This window comes from Suricata suricatta, chromosome 8 (assembly GCF_006229205.1).
Source record: "Suricata suricatta isolate VVHF042 chromosome 8, meerkat_22Aug2017_6uvM2_HiC, whole genome shotgun sequence".
Taxonomy (NCBI): Eukaryota; Metazoa; Chordata; class Mammalia; order Carnivora; family Herpestidae; genus Suricata; species Suricata suricatta.
The window spans coordinates 66302357-66326173 of NC_043707.1; the positions used below are offsets into that span (position 1 = coordinate 66302357).

A 23817-nucleotide genomic window follows, 5' to 3' on the forward strand; every position below is an offset into this window, starting at 1 on the left:
GTTAATTTGGGATGAAGTATAGTTTCTCTCACTTTGCATGAACACAAGTAAATAAGTGCTTTTTGTCATTTCAAACTAAATAAACATCCAAACACAGAATCATTTTTTCTAGGAACTTTAACTGTCAGGAGCTATTAAAAGTGAGGGTACTAAAACCCACCTACAGTAGTTTTGATACTTTCCACACTGTTTTTCATGGACTGTCCTGGAGATTCACAACAGGACAGTTTATCACTAGAAGACTTCTCTTCTCCTACTGATCCATTTTCTTTTGGTTCATCCAGACATTCAGTGGAAATCAGTAATTCCATACTTGAATTTGTTGATCGGCTGGAGGGCCCTGTGATGCTGAGGCATGGAGAAACTTTTCCTGTCACTTTCTTCAGAGGCTTTGCTTTGGCTTGCGCATTTAAGTTTCCAGTGAGTACCTTGGGTCTGGCACCTGTAATGTGCCCTTCCTGATTTCTTACTCCTTTCCCATTTAATGAATTTTTCTGTCCATTTGCTGCCACTGCTGCTGATCTTTCCACAGCTTGTCTGGGCAACATGTTTGCTGACTTTGCATTATCACTGTTTTCTGTTTGGGACTTTATTATAGCTTTGGGCTTTCCAGAAACACTTTTTCCCCCAGTTTTAAGTTCTTTTGTAACCTTAGGTGCTATTTTTGTACCACCCTTTTCCTTTATATCATGCTTCAATGTTTTATTTATAGTATTTCTATTAGAACTTGATGAATGTCCAGATGCTCCTAATCCATCAGATTTCATCTTTTGCTTAGAAGAGGGATAACTCCAACACTCCTTCTTGGTATTTCCTCTCCAAGGTTTGTTATTTATAACACCAGAGTCAGAAGCTTGTCTCCTTTGCTACAAAGAAGAAAAAATACTTTATAACTTGACTGATGTCTCTTACTTAAAATATTGTTTCAAATAAGCCAGTTTTTCAAAGAGGAAAAAGCAAAAATCACATTATGATATAATTTCATGTAATTTAAACTCAAAATTTGAATTATCTTTGATGATTTGAATGTGTCTTTGGTCACATTACCTTAGTCAAATCTGAAATACAGCATAAAAAATTAAAAGGCAATGCTATTTAAAAAAGGCATACTATTTAACTTTATGAAGTTATAGTATAGTAGAGATTAATACCTAAAGGTGTCACAATGCCCTGGGTCAATGATAACAATGTCCCACATTTTTAAAGGGTCTACTTCCAGGTTGTATGCTAAAATCCTTTTCATAGGTCATCTCACTTAATACTCACAACACTCCTGTGAGAGTGCTCCTGATGTTAACTCCATTTCTTAGACAGGAAATTGGGGATAAAAGCAGGTATGTGATTTATCAAGGTCATATGCTGATAAGGACAAAAGTAGAACTTGAGGTCATGATTAACTGCTTTATGCTGGCAGTCATCTATATGGTATAATTTGAGGGTCATTATAAAGGTTTTCACAAAAAACTTTCTCTTCAATCTCAAATGTCAGAAATTTTATCACTAAAGACTTACTCCTTGGGGGTGAGGTTTGGAAGCCTCTGGGAAACAAGACAGTACATATAAAAAGTCTGGCTTTTGGAAGAAACAAGATAGTAATACAGCACTGGCTATATGGAGAAGTGGAGGAAAGGGGGTCCTAAGGACAGGTGAACTAGGTAAAAAGGAAAACAGAAAGACAATTAAGACACTGAAGACAAGGCACCTATATTGTTTTGGTTACAATCAATCTTGCTATGGAAGGAATAACAATATTTAAAAAATTGGTAGGAACTGCAAATAAAAGTTTAAGATTATAGTTGCCACTCTTTATTAAATATGTCCCCTCCACCTTGAAAAGCTGTATGAAATTGCAGAGGTCTGAGGAAGAGCCGGGTTGTCTTCATCTTTGTATCCCTTAGCACTGTGCCCGTAACATACGGAATACTCAAAAAAAGTGGATGCATGTTGTTAGGGGTGCTTGGGTGGCTCAGTTAGTTAACCACCCATCTCTTGCTTTCAGTTCAGGTCATGATTTCATGATTCGTGGGATTAGGCCCTGTGCGGTGGGCTCTGTGCTGACAGTGTGGAGCCTGCTTGTGATTCGCTCTCTGTCTCTCCCTCTCTATACCCCTCCCCAACTTGCATGCACACACAATCTCTCTCTCAAAATAAATAAACATTTTTTAAGGATGTGCATATAGATAAAATAAACATCTTTTTAAGGATGTGTTAAATCTGAGCATATATGATATAAAATTCAAGGGCTAATTATTTCAAATGTGTCCAAGATAAAGATAACATATACATACATGTACATATGTGTGTAAATACACACACACATACACATATACACATTCATAATAAATCACCTGGCTAAGTTTAGGGAAAAGCTAGGTGTAGTACTAATAAAAGAATCATTGGATTCTTGTCATAGCTTTACCTATAACTGACTTAAGATCTCTGAGCCTCATATTAATAATATTTAATTCCAGAGAGGGTGGAGAATGGTCCTATTCAGTGTAGTGTTCTAGGATTCCATGTAATATTTATAAAGTTCAAATAGGTTTGGTCCTTATTTTTTGTTTTCTTGATCAAATCTTAGCTCAAAAAATAACCTTTCTCTATTTTTATTTATTTTTATTTTTTTGGTGCAAAAAAGTGTTTTTCTTAAAGCACGGGGACAGGATCTATGGGCAGAAAAGAGGAACCTCTATTTTTAATACCTAAAACAAGGTAGACTTCTGATTTTAGACTTCTCACTCTTAAAACTGATCCTACCTAACTTACTGTATTGTTGAATCTATTTTAAAGTATCATGTTATGGGTAAGCTCTATGTTGTATATGGGGTAACCAAAATAAGAGAGAATAGTACTATGAATCCCCACGTACCTATTACCCAGCTTTAACAATAATCAGCTCTTGGCCAATTTTGTCTCATATATAACTACTACCATTCTATTTTGAAGTAAATTCGAGACATTATTACCTTAAGTATTCTGGTACCAACACTCTTCTTAAACCTTTCTTTCTCTCTTATCTCATTAACTTTCAGAACAACTCCTCTCTTTTTGGAAAAGACATTTATTCACTTATTGAGTGAATAATTACACATGAATTATTTCACTTAATTTTCACAATTATTCCGCTAGGTTTTGTTATTCCATTTTACAGACAAGCAAACTAAGACTCACATATGGCAGAGAAAATAAATGTGAAGTCATGATTTTTAACTCTTACTCTATGCCCAGCACTCATTTCAGTATGCCACTGCCTTTTAAGGGAAATATATTACTCTGCTTCCTTCCCACTGTGGTTAATAGTATAAACCCTTGGACAATCACAAAGTCAGGACAGTAACAAAGAGCAATGAGACTTTGTTCTATTTTACTGAAAGGCAAAGGAAAGAGGAAAAGCCTAGCTGGTAACAGTCAATAGAACAGCAGAAAGCAAAGCAGGCAAGCTAATTCTTTGGGGGTCAAACAAACAACCACTGGGGACAGCAGGGAACTAGTATATAGGGAAAAATGTCCTAAGGTCCCACTTCCTAGAGTACATTCCATGGAACTGTATAATATACTTAAGAATGGTCAAGGGGGAGTCGAGCAGTATTTGTTGCAGAGGGAAAGAACAATGTTTCAACAATGGTATATAACAAATACATCTTAACCATTTTTAAGTGGGAAGTACAGTAATGTTAACTATACAAACTTTCTGCAACAAATTGCTAGAACTTTCTCATCTTGTAGAACTGAAAAACTGCCCTTTCCCTTATTTCCCCAGCCTCTGGCAACCACTATTCTACTTCCTGTTTCTAGGAGTTTGATACCTCATAAAAATATAGCAAGTAACTTTTAAAGTAAAACGCAACTATACTGTTGGTACTAATTGCCTTTTTCACACCAAAAATGTATTATGTGAATTAAAATCTTAGTACAGAGAAAACTGGGACAACAAAAATCTTTTGTTAAGAAGTAGGTTAATTAGAAAATTAAACATTGAATTAGGTCTAGAATTTTAGGCAATTTCTGATCTATTGGAATAGCTCCAATATGTTAGTTGCCAAAAAGGTTTTCAAGGAAATAAAAAAGACAGAAATATTTCACTTTCTATGCCAACTAGATATAAAAAATTTACATCATTTAAAAATATATAGAATATTCACTTAATTAAAGAGTCAAAATTATTTTCATCAAGAAACAACTATAATTAATGAAAAAATATATTTAAAAAAATCACTGAAATATAAAGTAACACAATTATAAATTACTTAGTGTCTTTTTTCATTTTAAAAGTTTACCTGAGAGCTACTGAATACAGGCTTTTTGCCAAGTCTTCGATCATCACCTTTGTCAAATGCAGCTATAGAAAAAAACAACAATTTACTTTTATAGGAAACACTATTATTACCATAAAAGTAGGAAAAGGTTATGTTTTAATGGAAGTAACTTAAAAAAGACTAAAAGCAATCGAGTACACATAAATAACTCCATATTATATTTTAGAACTGTTTTCTTAAAGAACCCCACTTTTAATCTTATTTTCTGGTCTGCATGGAGCTTATGTTATGAAAATTAATAAATAGGAAATGCAAAATCTCATGAGAGGATTCATACATTTATTAAAAAGAAAACAGAATTTTCTCAAGTTGTGAAATTTTAGAGATAATTGGTTTCATTAGTTTTCCAAATTTCCAAAAAATTACAAGTTGTGGCAAATGTAGTATTTTATATACCATAAAATATGAGAAAATTTCTATCCTAAAAAATGTAAAAACACTCTGTTGAACTTAACTACAAAATTTTCCTGGTTTTGCAGGTATATCGTGAGGAAGAAGGAAATAGAAGGGGAAAAAATAAGGTTCTGTTGAAAATAAAACAAGAAACAATCCTCAAACCTGTATCATTCTTTTTAGAATTAACATAAAAATTCATTTTCTAGATTAGGCCTATATGGGAATTATTGGGGAACCCATGTTTATGGTCTTCAATAAGAATTTGAATGACATCAGGAAAATATACAGAAATAATGGGACAAGAACTAAAAATATAGTTCAGCTAATGTATTTCTTTCTTTTGAAGGTTATAGGGCTTGAAAATGTAGTTTGAAAAAATATATATAATATCCAAAAAATTATTTGATATTAAAACAGCTGACGAAAAATATATTAAATTATTTGCAACACTACCATTGCGTCTTCTATTTGTGTTCCATAGGATCTGTGCTATAAGACAAAGCAGGATCCTAAAATGGCATTATAAGGAATGATTTGTAGTAAGCATAAGATAACTCTGCATAGTCCTATACAAAAAGAAATTAATATAAGATTTCTCCCAAAGGTCAGTAACTCAATTAAAATATAACAAAAGACAACCTAAATCACTCCTTTATATGGGTTTTCCCAATCCATTCAATATTCTGAATATTAAAAAAAGATATTATTACACTGTTAGAATAGATTGAAAAGTTCTTTTTGACAATCAGTACAATTACCAATAACATTCTGGTTTACATATGTATATGTATGTATTTATATGTACTTATAATTAGCACTTTGTAGAATTAAGATAAATAACATTATTTAAGGCCCAACTTAACTATAAAATCCTTTAAAATGAAGAAAAACAAAGTTTACTACCAATCAGAAGAGAGTTGAATGATATCTATTCTGGAATGCTGATCGTATCTTATTTCTTCACATTGAACAGATTTTGTAGTAAAAATACTGTTATTTAAAAATCACTACACAAATAGTCACAAGGGAAAAATTTCAAATTCCTGAAGACTTTGAGATTTTTGTTGTTTCATGATTTTGTTTTGATTATTTTGTTGGAATTTCTTTGAAAAGTGCTCTTCAGATCACATCTAGCTACACTATCATGTTATGCTCATAATGCAAGACAGAGCAAATCATATTCTGACTATCCCACTAAAGAATTTAACATATCCTTGTACTATCAAGAATATATCACATATGGCTTTCATATTTTATAGAACAAAAATGTTCACTTCCTAAAATACAGTCTCTTAAAATGTTTTTAAAAGTGTATCTGCTGAATCTGCAAATATTTTTTCTAAGGTACCTGCTTTAACCCAAAAATAGTCATGAAGCCATTTTTAGTTCCACACCCTCAACATTTTTATCTTAATATTTCTGAAACAAACATATTCTGAGCAATATACGTCTTTTGTTTAATGCTAACGTTTGAAATGGTACCTATTAAATGTCAGAGACCACTGTAAGTAAGGCTCCTGAGGGACAGTCCGCAATAGCACACACCATATCACTGAACCAATCAATTGTGAAATAAAGCTATCTAATTTATACAAAACCACAAGAAAGGATGTCTTATGCAAAGGATGAAAAGCTTTATGGCAAAAACATATTTAAAAAGGGAGAGAAAGTATGTTTAGTAATATGTTCTATGTGAATTTTCCTATACTTCTAATCTCTTTATAAGAATGCTTTTAAGCAAATTTGGCTGGAACACTGCTGCTAATACAGAATACGGAGCAGGATTAAAAACTGACATATATACATATATATGTATATATAAATATATATATATAAATACACATATAAAGTCATCTTCTAAGAACAGCAAAGCATGATTTATTAAAACTGCCTAAACATACTATCACTAGTTTCAAATTAGCCAGCTATTACTGAACAGAAGCAATGTTAATCCTACCACTTACTAGAATCCCCTCAAAATATCTCTTGTTACAAAGATCATAATATAAGAATAAAAAATCTCGAGGCTAGCATACCTGCTTGGATTTTCTGTTGATCATCTGTGCTCATCAGCTTCCAGCTTTCTGTATGACGAACAGCATAGAAAGACTGAACCAGGAAGATCCACAGCTTATCACGCAGAGCCTGGATCTTGCACGTAAAACCCTGTGTTCAAGCAACAAATCAGCAGCTGGTGAGAGCCACATTGTCATAGCAACCAGTCATTATTCCTTTCCGAATCTACTTACTCCTAAGCTGGATCAATGATGTCATCACTTACATTTTTAAAATCGTCGGGTCCATGTTATTTATGGAGGCTTACTCTTCAAAAACAGAATTTTATAGTGAACATGAAGCTAAACCTTATCCTTTCAACCAAACATTATTTTAAACCACCAATGGCCTTTACATGAATCCCTTTTACAGGCTTTTCAAATCAACTATGACATTACAAGGTCAAATACTCTCTATCCAATAGTAATAAATATGATAAAATTTTTTATCATTCTTTTGTTAAAAACAAAAGTTTAATAATATGCAATAAGCTTACTATCATTGACTAATTGCATTTAAAAAGAGAAATATTTTAATTTTGCTTTTTCCTAGTCAATACAATTTTAAATATGATTTTTTCTAAATGCAAAAAGGAATTAAGAACATATTCCGAAAATAAAAGACACTGATTAAAAATTCTAAAAAATTATTTAAAATTTTCTGTAAGTTTTACATTTAAGAAATTTAATAGAGTAATATGGGAGAAATATCAGAGTTACGCTGTGCCAATTAGTATTGTCAAGCACCAAACTATGTTTAGAATTAGTGGTCCAACTGCCAAATTCTGAACTTTTATAGTAAGTCTATTTGGAGGCAAATGAAATTAAAATTTTATTTAGGAAAAATTCCATACAGACACATAGGTAGGGACTGTAACCAACCCCCATCACCAAGTTTTAATGAAACCTACAACATTTAAAATGTGCATATATTTTAAAACCTTCAAGCAATTCAAATATATCATTTAAATGAATTTCATCACTTTCAAATACCATTTCCTTTGTATTGTCAGAGTTCAGTAATGTGTCCAGAGCCATAAGAAGAGAGCAGCTATTCTCAGTGGTAATGTTTTCTTCAATTGCTTTTAAAATTTTGTCCAACAAATCAGCTGTGCTGCTCATTGCTTGTGACTACAAAACACAAAATTTATATTTAATAGAAATACATGTAAAATGTGTAAGAAATGTGCAAGTCTGGCTTAACAACATGCCATTCATCATAACTGACCATTGAAAGTCAGCCAAAAATCTTATTTCCTCTGATCATAATACATTTTATAATATATATTATAATTATATAATTATAATAACCATCATAAAAACCTTTCCTTTATAAAGACAGACCACACACACACACACACAAACACAGTTCCTGGAAACCGAGATAGTCCTAAAAACGGAATTAGAAACAAAAAAATCAGAGTTCTTTATTCAGTAACTAAATTTAGAGCAAGTGGATCCCCAGTAAGACAGAATTTTGCATGGACTGTAATAGTATTACGAAACAATACATTTATGACTGGTTTCTAAAACATGGCTTATGCTGACTGAGGGCTACTGCTGGCCAGAGTTACATTATGTCTGGCCAGTGCATGCAAACCTGTCCCCTACTGCCTTCATTATTGTGTAAGCCAAAAATCCTGTCCATCACTGCTCTAAATCCTATGCAAGCATGCCATCTGTTATGGAATTTATTTAAGTCACACTAATTTAATCAAAGGCAACCTGCATTTAAAAACTCTTACATAACTGTAATCAGAACACAAAAATGGGGCTAAATATAAGATATAATTTTAGACATAGTACCTGTAAGAGAAGAGCAAAATTTTCACTGTGAATGATCTTGGAGAAGTTTTCAACAATAAATGCAATACATTCTTCTTGAAGCTGAGATGCCATTGTCAGGGCTGCTTCTGTCCACTTCACTCTGGGTAAACTGATGATTAGCCTGTCACTTTCCATCAGAAGAAAAGCAGCATTCTTATCATTCTTATAATTTAAAAAATATTGGGGAAAAAGTTACTATTTATAAAATAACTTTCTAAAACAGATCAAATACTTTTGTTTTCTTATGATATTTTTTGCAAAAAAACCCCAAAATTCCAGGTTGCTAATATCTTTATCATTACATATAATATTTATTTGTTCTCTCATTCAGAGTTATCTAAAAGGGCAAACTTTGAACTGGGAACAAACCACCTCTAAAAGACAGCTAAAAGAAACCTGAGTGAAGAGCTATAATATAACTACCAAGAAAAACTTAACCTCTCTGAGATTTTCACTACTGAATTAGTTTTTGTGCTCATAGATATCATTCATAACTGTATAGCTACACTGACATAACCTTAATTCTTTCCTGACTACAAAATACATGCTCTTTATTACAAATTTAGAAAGTCTAAAAATTGCTTATATTCTCCAGGGATTTTCTTCCTCCACTCTAATTAGGTAAGACTCTTTATATTTTATTCATTTAATGATGATTCTTTTTTTTACCACAGGAAAACAATATTCACAGATACTGATCTCTATGGAGAGTGGAATGAAATTCACAAATACCATGTGTTCCAATGAAAAGGAAAAAAATGGCAACATATAAATTACTTTATCTTATTCATATTCAGCCTCTAGTTCTTAACATAATGCTTAGTAAATAACTGTTTAATGAGTACAAAGTTACTTGACAGATTGTAGTTGACTGAAAAACATGGCCACAAGTTCTTTCTAGCTCCATCTATCAAGAGGTAGAATTTATTTACTAATCCCTTGAACCTAGGCAGGTCTTTTCACTTGCTTGCACAAATACTGGTACTGTGCAAGCTCCAGAGCCAAGGTCTCAAGAAGCCCTGCAGCTTGCAATTCTGGGACCACAAGGCCATGAAGCTGGGTAAGTTAGACCACATGGAGTGGGAACCCAAGCTCCAACCAGATGAAAGCAGCTGTAGGATGGAACTCAGGAAACAATCAGCGAAAGAATTACCCAGGCAACCCACAAAATTATGAGAAATAGTAAACTGTAATTTTAACCTACTTCATTTTGGGGTTTGTTACAGAGCAATAGATAAGTGAAAAACCTGGAGTTGATAAACTGACATCCTTAACATAGGCTGCACGATGTAACCTTTGCACACCCTATGTTTCAGATCTCAACTCAAACTGTATCTGACTCTGATCTCTATCCCTAGATCAGATTTCTTTTATACATGCCACCAGAGAATCTGTCCTTTTTTTTTTTAGAGTACTTAATTCATTTCTAATTATTGAATTGTGAACATAACTACTTGATTAATATCCAACTCTCTCACTAGGCTGTAAGTTTACTGAGCATGAAACCATGTCTGTTTTGGCTCACCATTGCATTCCTAGGGCCTAGTACACAATTGGGTAATAGTAGACCCTGAAATATTTGTTCATCTCTTAGCATTATCAGAGAGTGAGAGTCTATATGTGAATTCCTAAGCTAAATTGTTTAAACCTTGAACAAAATTTTTAACATTTTATTTTTTTAATGTGTTTATTTTGAGAGGTGGAGAAAAAGCATGTTGGTGCAAGTGTGGGTGGGGGAGGGGCAAAGAAAGAAAAATAGGAGAGAGTGAGAATCCCAATCAGGCTCTGTGCTGTCAGTAAAGAGCCTGATGCGGGGAGGGGGTACTCAATCTCAGGAACCGAAATCAAGAGTTGGGTGCTTAACTGAGCCATCCACGTATGCTCCACCCCTCTTAACCAAGAATTAAAAAAAAATTTTTTAAGTTTCCCTTGCTTTATTAGAGTAAAAAAAATCATGCAATGTTATTTTGGGGGGAGTATTATCATCCTTTCCCCCCTCTGGAGACATCTTTAGTAACTGTGCTTTTAAGCAATCAACCCAATTTGTTCTACTGTAATGAATGTTCTGGTAGTGAAGCCAAATGTGGAATATTCAAATACTTGGTAGATATCTACAAAGTGCTTATTACACATGTTACGTGCTATGACAATTTTCTTAAAAATACAGATATAATGTATAGTTTTAATAATTTATATTGGGACCTACTGGAAAACTAAAATATGGACTAAATGATAACATAGGTGGTGTATAGTCTTATTCCATACTGATCTGAATATATAACATTAAATATCAGAGTTCAAAGGAAGAAAACATAATATATTTATAGACCAAACACATAAAAATTTAATCCAATAGTTCAAACTTCAATAATATATAAAGGGTTATACTAAGAAAAGTCTCCTTCCCTTTCCTGTCCCAAAGCCACTCATTTTCTCTCTTCCACATCAGTATTATTTATTTTCTGGAGGCCCCTTGGTGGCTCAGTCGGTTAAGTACCTGACTCTTGGTTTCAGCTCAGGTCATGATCTCACGTTTCATGAGTTCGAGCCCCGCATCAGGCTTTGCACTGACAGTGTGGAGCCTGCTTGGGATTCTCTCTCCCTCCCTCTCTCTGCCCCTCCTGTACTCTCTCTCTCTCAAAATAAACTTAAAAAAATATTATTGTATCTTTCTAGAGTTATTTTATACATAAACAAATAAAAATATATGTAATATAACCTTTATTTTATTCAAATGTAAGCATTAATATGCTTAATTAATTCTCAGTACCTTGCCCTTTACACTTAGCACACATATTAAATATTTTTCTTATCGGACTATAAAGAACCTTGTTACTGTTTTAATAGCTATATAAGAGCCCACAATACGGGTAAGTCATTTAACTAATCCTCTATTTATATTTACATTGTTTCCAAATTTTTGCTGTGACAATATTGTAATGAAAGATCTTGTAGATAACATTACTTCATATGTGTGTGAATATATCTATAGGATAAATTCCCAGAAATAGAATCGCTGGGTCAATACTACTTGTCTTAGCCTGGGTTCTGCTTAAATCCTGAGCCTGAGAAACAGGCTTGTATGCAAAGAGTTTATTTTGGGAAGTGATCCCAAGACACTCTGAGGCATTAGGAGAATGAAACATACCCAATGTTTTTCTAGCTTCCTGCTACTCAGTGTGACCCACAGCCATGAGCATCCCCTGGAGCTAGTTAGAAACATAGACTCTCAAGCTCCAACTCTGACTTACTGAATTAGAATCTGTATTCAGCCAAGATCCTGAAATGTTATTAAAGTCTGAGAAGCACTGATATAGTATTCACCATTATAGGCAACTGGGGCTCAGTCTTGCTGGGGTCCTCTGAAGAGCCACAAAGAATGCACCTTGAATTATTCGGCCCAATGGACAAAACAGGGAAACATAACCAGTAGCTCCAGTCTCCCATTAGTCAAGGCTTGTCCCCTGGACTGTTAACTTCCTTCTCCTTTCAGGTTTGCATAGGTATCAGAATTGCTGAGTTTTAGGTACCCTGTATGAAGTGATAGTGAAGCCTTAGGACAAGAAATGAGAACCAAGAGTGATGTGGCTGAGGGAAAATGCTGCCAGACTGCACACATATGGAGCTGTATGCTGCAGCAATGGTTGGAATTCACACATCGGCCAAGAGGATATGAGGTGGGGCACCAGAAGTGTCCTAAATACTGCCAATATATATTCAATGAAGGGCTGTTTTCCAAACTGCGGGTTTCTCTCCTAGCAACCTACAGAAATATTTTTAGTGGCTTACAATCAGCATTAGAATACAAGAGAAAGAAGAGAAAAACAGGAAATATTGTACATCATGTAATAATGGTTAAGTATTCTTTTGTGAAACTTGTAGTTTTCTGTGTGTGAGTGTACTGGGTTACAACATGAAAGGAAATTCTCACTTTTGGTCACAGTCGAAAATCAAGTTTGAAAAACACAGCAAAAGATGTGCTAATTTATACCTTTCCCAGGAATGAATAATAGTACTTCTTCCTTACATCCTATTAACATAGTACACATTCCCTTATTCTTTTCATTCTAAGAGACAGAAAATGGTTTGATACTGTAAGTTCCATGTTCATTTCTCTTAAATGAAGTTGAAGATTTATTCATCAAATTAAGAAGTATTTGTATTGTTTTTGTGAACTACCTAATTTCATCCTATTTTTTTCAAATTAACTTGTGGAAATCCTCTATATTAGGAAAATTAGCATCAGAAGTATGATATAAACCATCATTTGTCTTTTGACTTTGCTTGCTTGGTTTTACTACATAAAATTTTATGTTTTTAAGCCTTCTTAATGTTATATACCCACTCTCCTGTCAAGTTTATAATTCCCTCAGGGTTTACTATAGTATTTTAATGGCTATTTTTTTTTCACATTCAAACCTTTGATCTATTTGGAATGTATCCCTTGCATACCAGGATGTGAAGTACAGAGTCAACTTAGGATTTTTCCAGCTAGCTTCCTGGTTAATACTGTGACTCATATTATTTCTTAATCCTTATGGTATTGTGTGGATCAAATAGGTGGTAAGCTACTAGGACTAATAGCATAATTTATACAACTTTGATTTACTCTACTGACCATTCCTACTTTTGTTTTAACTTTCCTAAATTTAAAAACTCTTCAAAATTTGCTTTTATAAGCACTTAAACATTTTGGAACAGGAAAAATTAATGTTTTGAAATAGTCCAAGTAATTAAATTATAAAATCATAACTTTTCTAACATCCTCCTCTCTTATACTCATGCCTTCAGCCTGCTTTCTCTTCTAACCAAAAGCAATGGTTGTACATGGTCGGAGGGAGCAGCCACATTTTACTGAATTGCTGCATAGTGACCAAGAAAGGAGAAAAATTCAATTCCCCTTACATTAATAAAAGACAAACAAAACCCTCCAAATATAGTTTAATGTAGCACTTTCTTATCTCCCTGTATATGACAGTGTTGAGCATGTCACTGATGCAGTAAAGTACTCACCATGGCACATGAAGTTGAACTGAATTAGAACTAAAGAAAACTAAGAAGACTGCCCACTCTTTCACTTTTTGGATAACACATTTCATATTTTAATTTGAAGCAATTAAAAATATGTTCTTAAAACACTTTTTAGTCAACACATAATGTTATATTAGTTTCAGGTGTACAACATAGGGATTCAACTTCTCTATACATTATGCTCTGCTCACCACAAGTGTAGCTACCATCTGTCACCATGCAATGCTATTATGATACCACTGACTATACTCCCCATGCTGTGCCTTTTATTCTTTGACTTACTCATTCCGTAACTGGAGGTTTGTACCCACCACTCCCTTTCACCCATTTTGCCCATCCTCCCACCTCTTCCTTCTGGCAACCCCCAGTTTGTTATCTATATTTATAGGTTTGATTCTGCTTATTGCTTATTCATTTGTTCTTTTAGATTTCACATATAAGTGAAATCATATGATATTTGTTTTTTGCAGTCTGATTTATTTCACTTAGGCTAATACCCTCTAGGTCCATTCATGTTGTCACAAATGGTAATATCTCATCCTTTTTATGGCTGCATAATATTCCTCTGTGTGTGTGTGTGTGTACATCTTCCTTATCCATTTGTCTATCAGTAGACACTTAGGTTGCTTCCAGATCTTGGCTCTCATAAATAAAGTAGCCATAAACATGGAGGTGCATATCTCTTTTTTAATTAGTGTTCTCATTTTCTTTGGGTAATACCCAGCTGTGGAATTACTGGGCCATATCGTAATTCTATTTTTAACCCTTTGAGGAACCTCTATACTATTTTCCACAGTGGCTGCACCAGTTTGCATTCCCACCAACAGTGCATGACGGTTCCTTTTTCTGCATATCCTCGCCAACACTTGTTATTTCTTGTCTTTTTGATAACTAGCCATTGTGACTGGTGTGGGATGATATCTTCTTCTGTTTTTGATTTGCGTTTCCCTCATGATTAGTGATAATGAGCATCTTTTCATGTGTCTGTAGGCTGTGTAAATGCTTTGGGAAAATGCCTGTTCTTCTCCCCATTTTTAACTGGATTTTTTTAGTATTAAACTGTATAAATTCTTCGTATATTTTGGATTTTAACGCCTTACTGGATACATCATTTGCAAATATCTTCTTCCATTCAGTAGGTTGCCTTTTTGCTTTGTTTTTTTTTGATGCTTTCTTTCACTGTGCAAACCCCATTTTGATGTAGTCCCAGTAATTTATTTTTGCTTTTTTTTTCCTCGCTTTTGTTTCCTTTGCCTGAGGAGACATATCTAGAAGAATGTTGCTATGGCCATGTCAGGGATATTATTTGCCTATGTTTTCTTCTAGGATTTTTATGGCTTCCAGTTGTGAAACCATAAAACTTCCATTTTTAAAGTTCACATTTATATCTTTAATCCATTTTGAGTTTATTTTTGTGTATAGTGTTAGAAAGTGGTCCAGTTTCATTCTTTTGCATGTAGCTGTCCAGTGTTCCCAGCATCATTAAAAAATGTCCTATTTTTTAAATCAAAAGCTAAATATGTTTTATTTGTATAATAAAATATAAAAATATATTAAGTTACTGTTTCTGAAACCTGACTATTCATTTGCAAAGAAAGATATAATTTCTGGGTGGCTCAGTTTGGTTAAGCATCCAATTTTGGCTCAGGTCATGATTTTGCAGTTTGTGGGTTCGAACCCTGCATTGGGCTCTGTGCTGGTAGACGGAGCCTGCTTGTGACTCTCTCTCCCTCTATGCCCCTTTCCCACTTGTGCTCTCTCTCTCTCTCAAAATAAATAAAAACAAAAACTTAAAAAAAATAATTTCAAAATTTCAGTAAACTGCATGTTCAGCTGTTCTGATGTCCTCTTTTCATCTGTCTTGAAAGTGAAAAATATTCACAAAACTTTACAAGGACCTGATTAGAGTTATAAAATCAAAATATTGTAACAGAGGGAGAGGCATAGTATGATGGGCTTATTCTTCAATTAAACTCACATACTTACCACTTATTAAAAAAATGAATACTTAAAAAAATTTTTTTTGAGAGAGAGAGTGAGCTCATATTATTGGGGGAGGGGCGGAAAGAAAGGGAGACAGAGTATCTGAAATGAGCTCTGCCCTGACAGAAGAGAGCCTGGTGCAGGGCTTGAACTCAGGAACTGTGAGATCATGACCTGAACCGAACTCAGACGTTTAACCAACCAGTTGAGCCACCCAGTGCCCCCCAAAATCAAACTTCCTAACAAGACATTCAGTTAAGATCCCTCCCAATCTGGCCCTAGCCTCTCTCCAGACCTATCTCTTCTCATTCCAGTTATAGCAGAATATTGGAATTGCCTGTCTCCAGGTCTATGATCACAATTTAAGTCTGTCAGGAATATCCTAATGTACTTTTTTTATTTTGAAATTTTCCTCTATCTTCAGGTTCATCTCAAATTACTTCTTTCATCCTTCTAATCAGAATTGTTTTAACCTTTGTGACCCCATGTACATACCTGAATTATAACTTATATGAATTCTTTCATTTATTTACCTATTTGACAGTATATACTGAGTTGCCTAATATGAGCCAGGCACTGCTCTAAGGCTGAGACTATCAGGGTAAATTAGATTGACAAGAAACTTAGTATTAGTACTCATCATAGTCTAACTTGTATTATACTTAGTTATTTAAATGCCCATTCTTCACATTTCTTTAAAGAAAACATTGCCCATAGTGAGCATATTATATTATCTTTAGAATGGCAGCAATTGGTTTTAAGATCTGGCTTTGGGGGTGCCTGCATGGCTCAGTAGGTTAAGAGTCTGACTTGATTTCAGCTCAGGTCATGATCTCACAGTTCACGATCTCTGTATTGACAGAACAGCACCTGCTTAGGATTCTCTTTCTTCCTCTGTACCCCTCCCCTGCTTGCACTCTCTCTCAAAACAAATAAATTAACAATAATAAGAAAGATACAGTTTTGTCATTTACTGACACTGTGAATTGGAATAAAGTGCTCCTAATTCTCTTTTCTCATATGTGAAATGGAGGTAAGAATACCTGTGATACATAAAATTTTAAAAATGCCAAGTATTTTTTGAACTATCAAAGATCTAAAAACACCCACTAAATAATAATAATAATAATAATAACAACAGCAATCATAGTAAGTAATGTTTCTACTTCCATGAAACTGAATTATAGCTGGGCCATTGGTTTGCCTTCATGAATAGGGAGTAGCTAGCTATTCACAGACCAAAGAAATGAATGTAAAATATTAAGAAACTAAGCCACAAAGTCCTTCATGAGCATAAATATAGATTGAGATTTATTTGTTGCTGGTAGCGTTTCACCAGCTGATGGCCTACACTTATTTTCCCAGTTAGGTTTAGATGTATCACCTATGTAACCCAGTCTGGTGTATCACTTTGGGTTCAGAGAAAGAGAATCACTAGGAGTTAATTATATGTATAAAGGAATTTGTTACAGGGATTTGACCTTATGTAATCGTGGGAGGTGGTTAAATGGTCTTAGTAAATGATGATGTAGTTTGAAGACCAGAGGGAAGGCAGCTGACAAGGGAGGACAGGACAGCAAAGACATACTGACATCTAGGAACACAAGCTGTGACCCACGAGGATGGACTCATTTCAGTTCTCACTGCCTCCAATGTGGATGAAATGGGTGTCCTTTAGGAGATGCCGGAACCCTTCAGCATGGAGGTAAACATATCTCTGGCACAGAGGTAAGAGCACCAAAAAAAGGACACAGGGCAAGGCAGAGCAGGTGTGGCCTGGCTGCTGTTTCATGCCAACAAGGTGAGCCAGTAAACAAGCAACACGAGTGAGATAAAAGTGGTTGCCCCAATAGTCCTGGTGTTTAAAAAAAAAAAAGCCTGCTGCTTCACTTTTACTCTCCAAATCTCATGCCAAATTGTCTCTTGTGGCCACTCCAACTGGAAACATTCAAAGAGGGAAATTCTGAGAAGAACAGTTTATCTGAGCCAAGCTGACAATGTTACAAAACCACTTCAGTCCACCCCCTGAGGTTGGCACCTATACACTTCTCTTTAAACAATACTTAATTCTCAAATGGAGACAATAACAAAGTTACGCTTTTGCCTGAGACGGTATAAAGGCTTGTATAACAGGAATACAGGATTGTATAACAAACATGTTAGCCCTGCCCTGTAAGAGGATATAAAGTCCCCCCCCCCCCGCTTTTTTTGTCTTTGGGAGATATTTATTGTTCTTCTGACTGATTCACACTCCCCTTTGTGTATCCTATAACTTAAATATGAAGATATAAAATTAACTATTATTAACATGTCTTATATTAGATGGTAGAGATATGACACATTGGAAGGAGTATACATAAGCAGTGGTTTATGTAAACAAATATTCACATAAAAAGGGGGAATATTTATATCATAACTACTAAAGCACTCATTTCTATAACTGGTAACTTGGTCTTGGCTGGTATTTATCAACCCGGTTGTTTCAGGATGATAGAAAACACGGTAAGATCAGTGAGATCATGAGCCAGACTTGATTTGCTGTGAAGTGAGTTCATTAGTCACAAATGATGCTGTGTGAAACACCTTGATTGTGGAAAAGACATTCTGTAAGAGCACGGATAGTGGTTTTAGCAGAAACACTGGGAGCAAGGAAGGCAAATCTATAACTAGAGCAAATGTCTACTCCACTGAGAACACAGCACTGCCTTTTCCATGATGAAGTGGTCCAATATAATTGACCGGCCTCTAAGTAAATGGCTCGTCCTCTTGGGGAATGTTGCCACAGAGAAGTTTCAGCACTCTATCCAAATCTACCTTAGTGAGTAGAAATCCATGTTGTTGATACCAATGCATAACCTCCACCTGGGGCACCAGGCCCCCTTTGTTCATCAACCAAAATAGTGGTTTTGCTCTCTGAACCCTAATTAATGAATTTGGTACAAGGGAACAAAATCTTAAGGACAGGTTTCAACTGGTTCTGGGTTACCTGAAATTAGTTCTCTCACCTTGCTTTTATAATAGAATTCCATATTTATATTTAAAACGTTGAAAGTACCTACATAAAACCGAATAAACTTTTTGCAGACAAATACAAACAAGGGTATTCGGATTGTACTTACTAAAGACTGAATCAACATGTTAAGACAACTTTTCTGAATCTCAGAAGGCACATTTGCAAAACTTCTCTCAGACCAAAACCTTGCAAAATGCTTTACAACCCACCTGTTTAAACAAATAAAAGAATCTCAAGTTAGAAAAATGAAAATATTTTAAATTGTAATATTCAAATAATACTTTTATTTTCAGTGATATAAGTTGTATATATATGTGTGATGACTAACCCTTACAGTTAATTTTGTGATGGACTTAACTGTCCTCCCTTTTCTGTAAACACATATTTTAATTCTACATTAAGTTTTATGCATAGCTTTTAACATAAATAACCATGGTTCAGCTGAAATAAAAAAGACCCCAAGCATCTAGAGTAGTCTAAGTTAATAATACTTCTCAATTGATAGTTAAATGTTAAGCTGCACATAATATCCCCAAGAAAATAGGCCAATTCCAACATTTCCCAGAAAATTGGGAGAATGGAAGAACAAAATCTCTATATTAATAGTATTGACACTACTTCAAATCACTTACTTCATGCATTCAGCAAAAAGACTGTCCACTCCAATTGAATGAGCAATAATCAGGCATTCTAATACAGACACCAACGTTCTGGGAATAGGCTAAAATTGATAGAAAACACCACATGTATTCTTTTTCAACTTTCAGAGGCTAGAAGTATTTGGTTCATAAAGATGATGTGATCTATAACCTAAACTGCAGAATAAATGCGCATAATTCAGAAGTCTGTTCTTTTAAAACAGATTATTGCTGACAACCTTTAGTTTTTAAATCTTATTTTTTTAAATCCTTATTCATTTTTGAGAGACAGAGTGTGAGTGAGATAAAGGCAGAGAGAGAGGGAGACACAGAATCCAAAGTAGGCTTCAGGCTCTGAGCTGTCAGTACAGAGCCTGATGTGGGGCTTGAACCCACAAACTGCAAGACCATGACCTGAGCTGAAGTTGGACACTTAACCGACTGAGCCACCTAGGTGCCCCGACAACCTTTAGTTTTCTAGAATGAACACAAGTTTTATTTTAATTACATTTAGCTTATTTTTTAAAGAAAAATGGTATAACTTCTAGCACATCATACTGCAATGCAAACATATGATCTAATCTGCTTCCTAAAATACAAATATAATTCTAAGTGCATGTGCAATGGGAAGTCCTACTCTGACCTCACACAAATCAGATCATAATTATATAATGTATTTTTAAAAGCTCATATATGGAAGTAAATAAAATAAAACATGTAGATATAACTAATGACAACAACTCATTAAGCCTCTTTGCTACATATTGCCCAGATCACTTATTTTCAGGTTTTGGATTATTTCCTAAGCATATCTATTGCCTACTGGGGTGAAGAGAGTTTAACTTCTCTATACATTCATTTGTTGTAATGTGGGGTTTATATACTTAATAAAGATCATCAATCAGCCAATTTGTGCATGTGGTTGCTAAGTGTATCTTTCTGAAGATCCCTTGCTCTCAGAGAAGAGCAAAAGCATCTTTAGAATTACATCCAGGATAGTCTTTCTAATAAGGTCAGTGATTTGCAACTTTTAAAATTATGAGCTGCTATTAATTTGAGTTTCTAATAGTGTTCAATAAATTGAATGTAAATATTTTGCTTTGCATACTAACAAACTGGTTATTCCCTCTGCATTAACTGGAGGTACTCTAGGCTACTCTAACATAAAAAATGGTCAGCTGGTTAAGTGTTTGACTCTTGATTTCAGTTCGTTCATGATCTCATGGTTTGTGAGTTCAAGCCCCACACTGGGCTCTGTGCCGATGGTGTGGAGCCTGCTTGAGATTCTGTCTCTCCTTCTCTCTGCCCCTCCTCAGCTTGTGCGCTCTCTCTCTCTTTCTCAAAATAAAATAAAATAAAATAAAGTAAAATAAAGTAAAATAAAATAAATAAAAATTCTACCAAGTTAAATAATTTGGTTTTCTGAACCACTTCAGACAAGAGTATCAAATTTCTGGGAAGAAACTACTGGTATAAACATAAAAATACTCAGAAGTCTGAAAAATTATAAAAGTAGACACAAGAGTTAAAAAGTCCAGGAGTCTGGGGCATCTGGGTAGCTCTCTTTGTTCAGCATCCAACTCTTGATTTCAGCTCATGTCATGATCCCAGGGTTGTGTGATTAAGCCCTGGATCAGAGTGGACCCAGCTTAAGATTCTCTCTCTCCCTCTGTCCTCCTCCTTAGCTCATGCTCTTTCTAAAATAAAAATACAAAAGTAAAAAATTTTAAGATTCTCTCTCCTTCCCTTACTCTCTCAAAAAAAAAAGTCCAACAATCTAATTTAGGAATAACCAGCTCTTTATAACACAAAGTCTATTAATTGATGTATAAGAATAATTTCCATAAAAAATATTAAAATACAAAGTAACCTGCTGCTTAAAGCAGACACTAGCAAACTATGCTTGTGGGCCTATCTAGCCCACTACTGTTTTTGTGAATAAAGTTTTATTGCAACACTGCTATAATGTTCCTTTACATGAGCTGAATAGCTCTGACAGACAATGACCCACAAAGCCTACAATATTTGCTATCTGGCCTTCTACAGAAAAGGTTTACTGACCACTGGCTTAAAAGGTTATTTTAACTCTGATAATTTCACTTATATAAAAATGCTAATTCCTAAGTATTTTGTAACAGGATGATGACCTTTAGTCATTTTCAAAACCTGCTGGCAGAATTTGGGAAGAGATCTATTTAAATCACTATCTAAGATATATATTTAAAGATGTGGCCAAACAGGGGAACCTAGGTGACTCAGTTAAGTGTCTGGGTCTTGGTTTCAACTAGGATCATGATCTCACAGTTTTATGAGTTCAAGCCCCACATCGGGCTCTGTGATAGCAGTGTGTAGCCTGCTTGGAATTCTCTCTCCTCTTTCTCTGCCCCTTTCTCACTTGCACTGTCTCTGTCTCTCTCAAAAATAAATCCAAAAAAATAAAAGAAAGAAATGCTAAAAAACATATAATGCAAAACTCACTGTAATTCTATAAATGAAGTCCAAAAATTTTAACTGTATAAAAGTTAAAATGGTAAACTAAATGACTAATGCTTGTCAGAATTCCCAGGGCTAGTTACCCATTACTTTATATCCAAATTTGTATTACTGTGCAGTGTGTTACAGTAGGCTTACCATATGTAAGCCACTGGCAAGAAACTACATAATTGAGATCTACAAGTTAAATTTTTTTAATGTTTATTTATTTTTGAGAGAGACAGAACATGAGTGGGAAAGAGGCAGAGAAAGAGGGAGACACAGAATCTGAAACAGGCTCCAGGCTCTGAGCTGTCAGAACAGAGCCAGATGTGGGGCTCAAACTCACAGACCATGAGATCATGACCTGAGCCAAAGTCGAATGCTTAACTGACTGAGTCACCCAGGGACCCCTGAGCTCTAGAAGTTAAAAATTATATTTTCAAAGATATATTTGTAAAGCTATATATTATAAAAATATGTAAAGCAAAAGTTTAAAGATCAAGCAAAAAAACCCAAAAATTATTCTCTCAAATATCTGTTACAACAGATATTAAAGCAAGTAAAAAAAGTAAAAAACATTTTCAACGAAGTACCATATTAATTATTTAAAATTTCATTTTCTGTTGTTTAATGTTAACAAATATGCCTTTTGTGTTTTAAAAATTAAGTGAATTATTGAAAGTAAAATGCAAGGAGCTGCATATAACCTATGTATATTTATAAACATATGAAAAACTAGAGGTGATGGTCCAAAGACTGTCCATAAAAGAGATTATTTTTAAAATGTCACATGTATGAAAACATATGATATCTGTCCCTCTCTGACTGACTTATTTCACTCAGCATAATACCTTCCAGTTCCATCCATGTTGCTGCAAATGGCAATGATTTCATTCTTTCTCATTGCCAAGTGGTATTCCATTGTATATATGTTTTCACTCATATGTGGCTCTTGAGAAACTTAACAGAAGACCATGGGGGAAGGGAAAGGGAAAAATATAGTTACAAACAGAGAGGGAGGCCAATTACAAGACACTCTTAAATATAGAGAATAAACTGAGGGTAGACGGGGTGGAGGGGAGGGGAAAATGGATGATGGGAATTGAGGAGGACACATGGGATGAGCACTGGGTGTTGTATGTAAGCCAATTTGACAATAAATTATATTAAAAATAAATAATAAAAAGAAAATAAATACATAAAATAAAAAGTTAGATGTAATTGATTTATTGGGGTGTCTCAGTTCAGAGGAGATACTAACATAAAACTTTTTTCTCAGATAGTACTGCCAACTATGCTGTGTCAATTTCTCCTTTTTTCCATCCCTTCATGACATTAAAGACAAGTTCCAGTATTTTCTGTTTATTTTTTGGTATCGAAATCAGCACAGTACTGTTTTAACACTGATTTTATATCTGGTCTTAGATCTTTCTCTGCCCTATCACTGATTACAGTTATAGTTGGGGAGATACGGAATCGGGAGTAGAGCATGGTCTGGCCTCCTCCAGCTCCTCTATTTTCTAGGTCCAACTCCTGTGGAAGAGAGCTATGGATAGCCATATAAATAACCAGACACAGCACAGAAGTAGGTTGGTGTCACTGAGTTTGCTCTATTAAGATGTTGATGGCCTCTGCTGATGAGTCTTTTAGGAGCCAACTTTATGTCACCCTAGCCTCTCAGTAGATAAAGATTCTTCTAGTGGTTCATGATACACAGTGCTTCCCTAGGTGGGACACAGCATCATTTGGCCCTGGACGAGCAACCTCTAACCTTCACAGAACCACTAAGGTCCTCTTCCCTCCCTGTGTACCAGGTGTAACTGGGGTGTGGAGTGGCCTCCCTACACTTTTTTCTTCATTTTTCTTTTTCTTTTCTTTTCTCTCTTCTTTCTTTCTCTCCCTCCCTTCCTTCTTTCCTTCCTTTCAGATTTTACTTTTAAGTAATCTCTACACCCAATGTGGGGCTTGAATTCACAACACTGAGATCAGGAGTGGCACACTCTACCAGCTAAGCCAGCCAGGCACATCCCTACTCTTTTCTATACATGACAATAGCTATTGTCCCGAATCAACAAACTAGTACT

The 23817-nt window shown here is 34.7% G+C and overlaps 1 protein-coding gene across 1 annotated transcript in view; it reads right to left on the bottom strand.

Moving 5' to 3' along the window:
* The window catches only part of KIAA1107 (KIAA1107 ortholog), a 104610-nt gene that overhangs the window by 6025 nt on the left and 74768 nt on the right, over positions 1-23817 (bottom strand). Inside the window, exons 8-14 of the mRNA XM_029945803.1 lie at positions 19253-19341; positions 18727-18829; positions 8573-8755; positions 7760-7897; positions 6749-6878; positions 4278-4339; positions 161-866 (exon numbers count right to left, since the gene is read on the bottom strand). Of these exons, the coding sequence (XP_029801663.1) occupies positions 161-866; positions 4278-4339; positions 6749-6878; positions 7760-7897; positions 8573-8755; positions 18727-18829; positions 19253-19341 (1411 nt within the window). The remainder of the gene's footprint in view (positions 1-160; positions 867-4277; positions 4340-6748; positions 6879-7759; positions 7898-8572; positions 8756-18726; positions 18830-19252; positions 19342-23817) is intronic.